Genomic DNA, 11,483 nt, shown 5'->3' with positions numbered 1-11,483 from the left:
CCAGTTCTTATTTATGTGTTTCCAGTTGCACCCAGCCCTGGCTGGAGTCATGCCTGGGATTTATCACTCATCTCTTCCCTCTGCCTCCCCGGAGGCCCATTTGTCACAGGTAATGGCTGCTGCATGAAATAACCACAACATCGGATTAAATAACACCCCTGGCTCCACCGCCTGCTCTGGCTCTGGCCACTCGCCTTTCCATCCTCTTACTCGAATTTTCCCTGGAAACAGCAGCGCAAGGGCAAGGAGCCATCCCACCCCCTCTCCTCTTAATCCCAGGTTTCCCTCTTTTTTGTGGGGATGGCGCTGCATTTCCAGCTGGAAGAGGACCGCAGTGGCTGGGATGCGGCCACTCAATGGAGGGATGCTCACAGCTTTGGGATATGATGTAAACGAGCTGGGCAGCTGTGGCACGCCATCTCCCACGCTCCGTGGGGTGTAAACCATCCCCAGGAGGCTCCACCATGACATCCCCCAGCCCTTGTCCCCCATCTCCTGACCTGGGAGCAGGCAGAGTGAATCACCCCCCAGATTTAGGGGTACAAAGAAAGCACTCACACTGAAAACCATGACCGCTGGGGAAACACGTACCAGAGCTGGAGATCCAGAGGGATTTGGAGAGGAGCACAAGCAGCTGGTCAGAGCAGCGGGCAGCAGCACTGTGGTGGCACACCCTGTCCGGGCCAGGGCTTGGCCCCGTCAGACACACGTTGGCCAAGTGCAGCGTCAGGAGCTTTTATCGGGAGGAAAAGCTGTCATTAGTGCTGGTGAAAGAAGGGGAACTGGTGGCTGTTGGGTGGCACAACTGGTTTGTGGCCATCTGGCCAGGCAGGATGGCAGTGGGGCTGCTGCCTGCAGTTGTCTCTGCCTGCCAGTCCCACTGCCCTTCCCTTATCTGTTGTCCCAGCGCAGGTGTTCAGTGGCTCCCATGGGGTTGGAGAGCCCCTTTCAAGGTCCCCTACTGCATGGTGGAAGCCCAGCTCTGGGGGTGCAGCCTCAGAAGCTCCCAAGTGGTCAAACCTCCTCCTTTTCTGAGATCTGAAGACAAAGGAAAGATGGAAAAAGCAAGCAAAAAAAAAAAAAAAAAAAAGGAAAAGAAAGGCAAAACTCTCCCAAGCCCCCAAAGCTAAAAAAAGGAATAAAAAGAGGGTGAAAGGGGCAAAAAGAAAAAAATGATGAAAGGAAAAAAGGAAGGAAAAGAAAGGTGGGTCATTATTGACAGTTCCTTATCTGTGCTGTTGCTTGTCACTGCTGGGGGTTATCAACCCCCCAGGCTGGCAGCACTCACGGTGAGTTCACCACCACTCCCCACAGGAGTGCCATGAGGTGGCACAGCCTTCATCTTGGCTGGGCTGGGCGAGAGAATGTCCTCCAAAACATCCCACAACATGACGCAACCTCCACCACAGTGGAGCACAAGGGTGTCCCCATAAAAACCCCGTAAGACAACCAGTCTTCACCGCGGCTGGGGACATGGAGTCCACATAAAAGGCCTCATGAGACAGCACAGCTTTCGCCACAGCCAGAGACCACATGTCCCCGTAAAAGGCCCCATGAGATTACCCAACCTTCACACAGCTGGGAAACAGGTGTGTCCATAAATTTCCTGTGAGATATCACTGCCTTCATCACAGCTGCAGACAAGGGTGACCCTGTCATGCCCCATGAGGTACCACAGCTGTCACCATTGCTGAAGACAAGGGTGTTCAAATAAGGCCCATGAGACAACACAATGTTCACACCCCGACAAGGCCATGCTCACCAAAACCCTACAAAAACCACACAGCAAGTCCCCCCACCTTGGGACACTCCTTCCCAACTTCTAAGATAGGCTAGAAAAGGGAAAAAACCCATGTATCTTGCACAAAATCAAGCATCTATCCTCCTCTCCCTGGAAGGAAAACAGCCATGAATAGGCCTCAGGGCTGTGCATAGGCCCTGGTGAGGGGGTACATGGCGGGGACTCTTTTGGGGAAAAGAAACAGGATTTAGGGGAAAGGTGGTGGTGGGAGATAATGCCACCAATGCTGGGGCTGCCCTAGTTTCTCCATGCATTGCTTTACCTTAGCCAAGAGCCCCAAAATAACTTCTCCATAACGCAAAAATCACTGCCCTGGCCTCTTGCTGGGAGAGGGAGAGCGAGCCCCCAAAACTTTTGCCTCGTTCCTTGGCAAGAGACCTAACAGCGTCCCAGAGGGGTTGGGGGCACCTCTGAAGGTGGGCAGGGTTTGTATGGCCGGGGGGTGGTAGCAGGGGAGGGGGAGGCTACAGCGGTGGCCCTGTGAGAAGCTTCTGGAAGCTCCCCCAGCTCCAAGTCAGACCCAGCTCTGGCCAAGGCCGAGCCAGTTAGCGATGGTGGCTGCGCCTCTGCGATAATGTAGTTAAGAAGGGGAATATGGAGAGGGGGTGAGGGATTTGTGAGGAGACTGTAAGAGAAGGACACCTATGTGAACACCAGGGTCAGTGGAAGGAGGAGGAGGAAGGAGGGGAGGTGTGCCAGAGCAGAGACCCCCCTGTGCCTCATGGTGAGAGGGCAGGGCCACCCCCTGACACCCATGGACACCCAGCGGAGCAGAGACCCACCCGCGGCCTGTGGGGGAGCCCTGGGACTCTGTGGGAAGAAGCAGCCCCCGCTGTTGTAGTTCATCACTGGGAGGGCTGCAACACGCGGAGGTGATCCATGCCGGAGCATCTCAAAAAGAATGTGACCTGTGGGGAGGACTCACGGTGGAGAAAGTTCATGGAGGGCTGTCTCCTGGGAGAGGGGTGCCATGTGGAGCAGAGGGAAGAACACAGAGGAGCAATTTCTGCCCTCCCTGCAGGAAGAAGGGGGGACTGACTGCACCCCCCATCCGTTGCCCCTCTGCTGCTGAAGGAGGAGGTAAAGATACCGGGAACAAAACAGCCCAGCAAGAAGGGACGGGTAGGGGGAGGTGTTTTTAAGACATGGCAACGCTTCTTATTCTCTCATTCTGTCTGTTAAGTGTCATTGTTAGTGTTTTGAATTAAAGTGATGTCTTTTTTTTTCTTCCCCTAACTAGGCTATCTTTAACCTGCCACCCTAATGGGTAAAACACCTTTCCCTGTCCTAATCCTAATTCCTGAGCCTTTTTCTTAATTTTTAACTTCCCAGCACTGGGGGGAGAGTGAACGGCTGTGTGGCGCTCAAGTTGCCCTCTGGGCTCAAACCACGACAGAAGGTCAGCTGGCCCAACATTCCTGGTCATGATGTCTCCATGGATGGAGACTCCACTGCCTCTCTGGGCAATCGTGTGCCCGTGCTTGGTCACCTTCACAGTGAAGAAGTGTTTCTTGTTCAGAAGAACCCTCCTGGGCTTCAGTTTGTGCCTGTTGCCTCATGTCCTGGCACAGGACACCACTGAGAAGAACCTGACTCCATCTTCACACACCCCCCCTCAGGTATTTCTACCCATTGGTAAGATCCCCCTAAACCCTGTCTTCTCCAGTCCCAGCTCTTTGCAGCATTTCCTCCTAGAAAAGATGCTCCAGTCATTTTGGTGGCCCTTCACTGGACAGGCTCCAGCGTGTCCATGCCTCTGTGCACTGGGGAGCCCATTGCTGGACACAGCACTCCATGAGCAGCCTCACCAGCGCCGAGGAGCAGGGCCACCTCCCTCAGCACTCCTCCCGAGGCACCATCAGCCCTCTTTGCCCCAAGGGCATGGTGGTAGTTTATGGTTAAGTTGGTGCCCAACAAGACCTCTAGGTCCTTTTCTGCAGAGCTGTTTTGCAGCCTCACAGCCCCTAACAAGTCCTGGTGCCTGGGGCTGCTCCCCACCCCGGCAGGATTTTGTGCTTCCCCTGGTTGAACAAAACGGACTCGAGTTGGCTCTCAGCACCCAGCTGGGATGGAGCAGACCCTACCCAAACCTGCCACTGGAAACAAGGACTGGCAAAAGGTGACCAGGAGCAAGGTAACAGCCATGATGCGCCCGGGTTGTGGCACCTGAAGCAGGGACCAGGCTCTGACCCTTCTGCTCCACCTCCCAAGTACCTACTCACCCAGGGCAGGATGAGGAGTATCCACAGCCCCACACACATCACAGATGAGCTGCTCCCTCCCCCTCCGTCGTGCCCAGCACTGGGCTGAACAGTGCAGTCAGGCCAGCCTGCCATGGCCAGGAGGGAACAGACAACATATACCATGGGGGAAGAGTCACCTTCTTTATTTAAAAATAAAATACAACAGAAGTACAGCCTACTATGTGGATGCTGAAGGGTGGCTCCATGCTGGGCAGAGGCCAGGTTCCCCTCTGCTGTGGGCTCCTCTCTGCCAAAGCCAGGGCAAAGTCCTGCTTTTTGTGCCAAGCCTCAAAACCACACTGTAATGCCCTGCCATGCCAGGCACTCCTGGAGAGCTCCTGCTCTGCCATGGGGGCTTGGCTCCTTGCCACAGACTGTCCGGAGGGTCCTCCAAAAGTCCAGAGCTCTCCTTGGCCTCCTCTTCCTCACTTGCCACTCCTGCAGGTCAGAAGGCTGGTGGCACCAGCATGAAGAGGACAGTCCTTGTGACACGGATGCCACAGCCCAGGGCAGGCCAGGTAGCAGCACCAGCAGAGGAGAGCCGATAGAGTCCCACGAAAGGCACAACGGGAAGTGTACTTACAAACGGGAAGTTTTAATTTAGCGTTTCTGTCCCAAGAGCAAAGCTGAGGGTTTTTCACCCAAACACAATGGTGTCTGCAGGGTGTGGTCACCCAGACAGGCCCTGCAGGGAGCCCCTGGGCCCTGTCATGCTCTTCGCGCCTTCTTGCTTTTCTTTTTCTCCTCTTTGACAGCAGTGTCGTGGGCTTTCCTCTTCGCAGCCAGTTTGTTCGCCTGTGGAGAAACCCCCAAGACCCACAGTCAGACTGGTCTGCAGACACCAAGGGCTGCTCCACCCCTGGTCCCACCCAAGCCTCTCACTGTATGTGGGAGAGACAGACCCATCTGCTGCTGGCACCTGGGCCAGGCAAGGGGTGCAGAGAGGGATGGCAGCTTCACTTGCTGAGCACGAGCCACAGCCTGAAGGGAGCACGAGGAGTTCTGCCCTGCCGGGGCCGAGACCACAGCCTGGAGATGCTGGGGAAGCAGCCTATAGAGCCTCACCCCTGCCCACCTCCACACCATGCCCTCACCAGGTACAGAGGAGCAGAAGGGAGAGGCCCAGAGAGGGCACAGCGTGAGAAACAGAGGCTGCTCCCTCTCCCCCAAGATGGAGACAGACCTGGCTTTAGTGACCCGTAGCCACAAACTGATTTGGGAAGAGCCAGCACCAGGATCCAGGCAAGAGACCTTGGCCCACAGCAGCCCTATGCTCATACCTCTCGGACTTTGCGCTTCTTGCCAAACATGATCTTCTTGTAGAGGTATTTCTCCCTTTTCTTCATCATCATGATAGCCAGACGCTTCTCCTCGCTTTGCTGCTCCTGCTCCAGGCGCTGCCTGTCCTCCACCCGCAGTTTGCCAGCAGTCACCTTCACGGGAAGCGCCTGCAGGGAGCCGGAGAGCTCAGGACCCCAGATGCTGGGGACCCACCCCCCTTCCCCAGGGTCAGACATTTCCACACCATTCACTGGGGGCTGCAGAAGAGCCCCAAGCACCCCTCAGACCAGGCCGCAGGTCCTGAGCGTGAACGGGAGCTGCAGCTCACAATCACGGATCCAGAACCCCAAATGCGGTGGCTGCCGCAGGAGCAGCACAGCCACAGCAGTCCCAGACGAGGGATGTGGCCAGGACACCCTGCAGCGAGCAGAGCCCCAGCAGGGACTGAGCTCACCAGAGCCGCTGCGTCCCTAGGGCTCCCACAGTGCTGCCAGGCACCGTACCTTGTTGCTCTGAGTTTTCTGCTCTTCCATCTTCTTTAATTTCACCTCCTCTTCCTTTTCAGACTCATCTTCCTCCTCCTCCTCCTCCTCCTCTTCTTTGTTATTGTCATCCTCCTCTTCTTCCTCCTCCTCCTCACTCTCTTCATCTACAGAGAGACCACCATTACCAATGGGAGAGCAGGCGCCAGCCCTGGAGCAGGTACAGCTCCACCGAGGCAGCAAATGTTGCCCAGCTCCTCAACTCGGAGCCTCACACCACCTGGGTTCTCGCCCCGCTGCATGGCCAGCAGCTTCAGCTTCTCAGGAGGGATGTAGTCTCCTTCCTGCTCTGTCACGAAGGGTGAGAGGTGCGGGGGCAGCAGCACGCCCGGGAAATAGTCAGCCACGGGGAGGCACAGCTTGGCATTGACGGAGTCGAAGACCCACTGAGGCTGCAGGTAGTACCTGTGGGACAGAGGTACACAGGCTCAGAGTCGTTCCTCCCACCTCTGGAGCCCGTGGGGCTGAAAGGGAGCAGAGCTGGGACAGCTCTGGGATAGCCTGGGACACCCACCAGCCCACGTGGCTATTCTGCGGCCAGGCCACCTGCTTCACCCACCTGCCAACAACCTGCTGCTGCACCCGGGGCCGGTCAACAATCTGGTGGGTGATGGAGGGGTCACTCACGTCGTAGGTGGCACCGATGCACAAGGACTTGTCCCAGGAAACCTGGCCACCAAAGCACCTGCCAGCCAAAGCCACCACATCAGACAGGCAGGAGGGGCCCTCAGGGTCACCTCATCCATGGGATGTCAGGCAAACTGGCCTCCAAAGTCCTGCCAGAGAGGCTGGGGGAAGCAAAAGTGCAGCAGGGCTGCAGAGGGACAGCCTGCACACCACGTACCGGATGACAAAGGCCAGTGGCTCTCGAGGCACCTCCCTGTTGAGGAAGAAGCGCAGCCCTTCAAACAGGTTTCTGTGCTTCTCCAGGGCCTCCTGCTCCTTCTTCCTTGAGTCCATCTGCTCTGCTGTCTCCTGCTCAAAGCAAAGCATTCAGCCTCCTCCTCACAAACAGCCCCTGCCAAGCCCTTCTGTGCAAAGAGTGCTCTGGGGTGCTGTCCCCATCCTCCTGCCAGTCCCGCCCAGCACCACACCAGGACCCACCAGCCTTTGCCCACGCACAAGACATACTGCAGACAGGATCACCCAGGCTCTTACCCCCTCCACTGGGAACTCATCCATCTCCACCTCGTCCTCAGGGGTTGTTGCCACCACACGGGCCAGGCTGGCGCTCAGAGCCGACAGTTTCTGCAGCAGGAGGAGACCAAGGTGTCATGCTCAGGCAGCGCTTTGGGAATGGGAAAAGGGGCAGCCTCGTGGAGGAGGGTGATTTCTCAGAGCAAGAGGTCAAAAGACTACACAGATATTCGGCCTCCTCCACATACTGTTCCACCCTGCAGTCCCTAGCTTCAGAGGGTCCCTGCCATGCAGTGGCCCCCGAGGCCAAGCACAGATCCTCCCTTGGCCAGTATGAAGGGGCTAGTTCGGGACCAGCTCCTCCATCACGCAGGGATGTGGCTCTGCTTCTCGGTCCCCACATGCCAAGTGCCTCACACCACCAGCAGGAGCCTGTGGTCAGGACACCAAGACCACGCAGGGTCCTCCCAAGGACCACAGTGACGGTGATGCAGTGTCCCTCACCTCCAGGTAGCTCTCTGAATCCATGGCATACTCCTTGCCCTCCGCAGGTTTCAGGTCAACATCAGCCTGGCCGTCGATCTGGGGAGAGCCAAAGGGGTGGGTAGGCAGCTCCCACGCCCAGAGCCCCCAGACATGCGCCCTCCATCCCCCTGACCCTCCAGCACATGCTCGCTTCCCACCACCCACACTGGGTGGTCCCAGCAGGCTGGTGCCAGCATGGCACATCCCTGGGGCAGGCAGTTGCCTCACCTTGGGGGGGTAGAGCAGGTTGAGGGAATGGTAGAGGCGAAAGTTGACAAATCCCAGCAGGGTGGTGTAAAACTCGGTGAAGGTGGCCATCACACGGTAATCCACGTCTGTGGGGTGCTGCAGGCACATGGAAAGGGTGAGGACACAAGGATGAAGGACCAGAGTCCCTTCTGCAGAGACAGGGACCTGTCCCACCCGCAGAAGAAGGATCCTGCCCCCTCCAGAGCGAGGTCTGGAGATCCACACCACTGCCAGACCCTGGGCAGGGAAAGCTCTCCCGCCTGCTACACGGGGCCCTGCTGCCACTCCTCTGTGAAGGGATCTGCTCAGACAGATGGAGGCACCTCATCCCATCATGGATGAGGACCTCGGTGGCTTAGCCCAGGTCTCTTGCTCCTCCAGGTGAGAAGTGCAGGCTGTGGCAAAGCCAGACAAGAGCAGGACAAGGAGCCAAACCCAGCAGGGACCCACCTGGCCAGCCCCACAACAGCCAGAACTCAAGGGAGCGAGAAGTAACGCTGGCTGGGAAGGACGTGGGTTGACTCAGAAGATGCTGCAGTGAGCCCCAGCACGGGCCACACCACAGGCCACAAAGCTGGAAAGCCCCAACCCAGCTGCACCAAGCCCTGGAAAGCCTGGGAGCAAACGGAAAGGGGATTGCTGTGACGACAAACCCCTGCCTGCCAAGGATCTTGGCAAGGTGCAGCACAGCCGTGTGGCCATCTGGGCACAGTGGCACCCACAGCTCTCCCCTCGCCCAGAGGACAGGGGACACGGCAGAGCGACCCTGGCAAAGGGTGCAGGGTCTGACTCAGCTCTTCCCTAAGTGCTACCAGCCTCGTTCCTGCAGGTTAATCTTTAATTGCTGATTAAAGTATTTTTTAATAATTGACAAGAGGAAATAAGGAACCAGGGAGACTGGTACTGCCAGGCACAGGGGACAGAGGTACAGCCATCCCAGGGGGTTAAAGAGGGTCGTGTCCCTGTGTGCCTCCTGAGCCGGGCCCGTGGTCCCCACCACAGGCTGGGCACAGCCTCATCTGCCGCTGCAGCGTGGGAGCCGCAAGACACTCCCTCGACTCTTCCCCGGCCCCAGGGAAGGCAGTGGGGTCCTGCATGGATCCTGCTGTGCTCTGCCCAGGTACTCACATCGTGGGCGAAGGCGTAGGGGGTGATCCAGGTGATGGGCTGCCCCAGCACCTCAGCCTGGTAGTAGATGCCCTTGATGGAGAGGAAGACCTGGCAGGGAACAGAGCAAGAGCTCAGTGGGAGGAAGGCCATGGGTGCTCCCTTGTCCCTGTCCTCATTAACCCTTCCCTCGTCAGCAGATTCATCAGGGGAGTGTCACAGACAGCCTGGCAGGACTTGTTCCCCATCTGAAGCTGCCAGCACAGTTGGCCCAGTGCCCTCGTGGGGCACAAGTCCACCACCCCCACGGCCCCCCGGGGCAAGGAGGTCTCGTCCCCGTCCCTCCCCGCAGCACCCACCTTGCGCAGGGAGCGGGAGGCGATGACATAGTTGAGGAACTCCACGGCCAGGCGCCGGCAGAGCTGGATGGTCTGGACATGGCACTTGCCCGTCCGAGGGAAGGTAGAGAAAAGGAAGCACATGGAGAGGGCATCGTCCAGGTCCCGCAGGGCGTCTATGAAGGTCGGGTACCTGTGTCCGGGCGGGAGGATAAGGGATCACACCCAGCCCCAGTGCCCAGCGAAAGCTGATGAGGCTGGCAGAGACCTTGCAAGAGAAAGGAACGGGCACCATGGAGCACCAAAGCTGGTGACCCACAGGGACAGGGGAGGCCACGGTCACACAGAGACCTCCAAACAGCTTCCCAGGGTTCATGGCTCTCCAGGGAGCCAGGAATCTCCCTGGTCAGGGGATGGCAACACCCCTGCTTACAGGGCAGGTGTAAACAGGTTTTACAGCATCTGCAAGGACTGAGTGTTGGGGGAAACCCAGGCTGGACCGAGGACAAGCACCCCCGTGGCCTGCAGGACAGCACACCAGCACGTGGTGCTCCTTGGCCAGGTGGGAGGAGCCTCCAAGGCACTCAAATACCGCACAAAGGATATCGCACAACCCCACAGCTCAGGCAGCAGCACAGCTGTGAAGTGCCCAGACCATCTTCCCTCCCGAGCACAGAGCTTGTTGGGCAGCATCTGTCCAACACAGCAACATGCACCAGCACAGCGAGGTCCCGGGCACCACCAGGACAACGAAGAGACCTGCCAGAGCAGGTTCCCACCCTCCTGGATCTTCTCCTCCCTCACTGCCACCAAATTCAGGAATTCTGTTGGCATGATTCACCCTCTACCAGCCCTCCCTCCAAGGAAAACAATGCTCAGGGAGAGGAGGATTAATCTCAGCATCTTCCTGGAGCCATCTAGGACAGCCAGGCACTCTCTGCTCACTCATGCTTTGCTACAGCCAGCACACAACGGCCTTTTCCTCCAGCCCAGAGACACACATTTCAATCAAAACCTCCAGAATATATATAGGAGGTGGATTCCTAAAGAGGGACAGACATGGTGAAGGCTCCACAGGTCCGGGCGGCTGCAAGAGAAAGCTCCTCCCAAAAAGAGGATGGCTCTGCTGGGACTTGGCGCTCGGTGGCTCACCTCTCCTTCACGATGTGGTCGAGCTTGTAGGTGGGCTTGTTGTCCTTCAGCCGGTCTACGGTGCCCCACTCACCCTTCCCGTACGCCTTCCGGAGCTTCCGCACAAACACCTGCGGGGAGAGGGGGAGGCTGGGGGCTCTAGTATCTTTTAGACTAGATATGAGGAAGGATTTCTTTGCAGAAGGGGTTGTTGGGCGTTGGAATGGGCTGCCCAGGGCAGGGGAGAGTCCCCATCCCTGGAGGGGTTGAAGAGTCGGGCTGACCCAGCGCTGAGGGATCTGGGGGAGTTGGGAATGGTCAGGGTGAGGTTCATGGTTGGACTGGAGGAGCTTCAAGGGCTTTTCCAATCCAGATGATTCTGTGATGCTGTGGGAGAGGACGAGCCCCGAGCAGCCCCTCGAGCACCTCCCTGGGGGTCTTGTGCAGGATAGTTACCTTATACTCCCGAAATTTGTTGACAATGGGCTCATGGAGGAGGAATTTTATATCCTTGAGAAGGTAGAAGGTCCTGGGGGCAGTGGAGCCTTTGTTCACCTTCTTCTTGTGCTTGGGCTCATGGGGGTAAATCCCCTTCAAGATGCAGAGGCGCCTGGTAACAGCGATGAGGGTGAGTCACACGGGGCCGCAGCACCCACGATCCCCAACACGGAACACCCCGGGGCCCTCCCCCTCCAGCGCTGCCACCGCTTAGCAGGGGGGAAACCCCCCAAACATGGCAGCCTGAAACCTCGGGACACACAGGACACACCACCCCACTCCCTACAGAAAGGGCCATCCCACACGCCCACTATGGGCTCCATCTCCTAGTGCTCCCCCGGGTGGGGTGGGGTGGGGGGCAGGAGGTCCCGGGGGGGTCCCGGCACACCTGAAGTCGGGCAGGCTCAGCTGCAGCTTCTTCCGCGCCCTGTTGCGGGTGATGTAGTTGGTGGCAGATCCCCGCTCGTACTGGGGAGAGACGGGGCGTCAGAGGGAAGGCGAGGGGAACCCCGCGACAGGAAACGGCGGGGGAAAGGGAGAAGAAACGGGAACCGGAGAATGGGGGCTGGGGGCACCGGGCACGGCCAGCTGAGGCGGCAGGGAGACCGGGTGTCACGGCACGGACAGGCAC

The 11,483-nt window shown here is 58.1% G+C and overlaps 1 protein-coding gene across 1 annotated transcript in view; it reads right to left on the bottom strand.

Annotated features, from left to right (window-relative positions):
* Positions 1–4,171: 4,171 nt before the first annotated feature.
* Positions 4,172–11,483, bottom strand: part of PES1 (pescadillo ribosomal biogenesis factor 1) — an 8,391-nt gene continuing 1,079 nt past the window's right edge. The window contains exons 2-15 of the mRNA XM_026859898.1: positions 11,241–11,320; positions 10,811–10,964; positions 10,376–10,485; positions 9,245–9,416; positions 8,907–8,996; positions 7,758–7,874; positions 7,509–7,586; positions 7,026–7,115; positions 6,712–6,842; positions 6,427–6,552; positions 6,088–6,272; positions 5,829–5,974; positions 5,325–5,492; positions 4,172–4,839 (exon numbers count right to left, since the gene is read on the bottom strand). Of these exons, the coding sequence (XP_026715699.1) occupies positions 4,753–4,839; positions 5,325–5,492; positions 5,829–5,974; positions 6,088–6,272; positions 6,427–6,552; positions 6,712–6,842; positions 7,026–7,115; positions 7,509–7,586; positions 7,758–7,874; positions 8,907–8,996; positions 9,245–9,416; positions 10,376–10,485; positions 10,811–10,964; positions 11,241–11,320 (1,734 nt within the window). The 3' untranslated portion in view covers positions 4,172–4,752. The remainder of the gene's footprint in view (positions 4,840–5,324; positions 5,493–5,828; positions 5,975–6,087; positions 6,273–6,426; positions 6,553–6,711; positions 6,843–7,025; positions 7,116–7,508; positions 7,587–7,757; positions 7,875–8,906; positions 8,997–9,244; positions 9,417–10,375; positions 10,486–10,810; positions 10,965–11,240; positions 11,321–11,483) is intronic.

The sequence above is a fragment of the Athene cunicularia genome (assembly GCF_003259725.1).
Source record: "Athene cunicularia isolate RWA chromosome 15 unlocalized genomic scaffold, athCun1 chr15_part1, whole genome shotgun sequence".
NCBI classification, from domain to species: domain Eukaryota; kingdom Metazoa; phylum Chordata; class Aves; order Strigiformes; family Strigidae; genus Athene; species Athene cunicularia.
The sequence above is the reverse complement of the archived record's forward strand: the minus strand, read 5'-3'. Positions and strand labels throughout refer to the sequence as shown.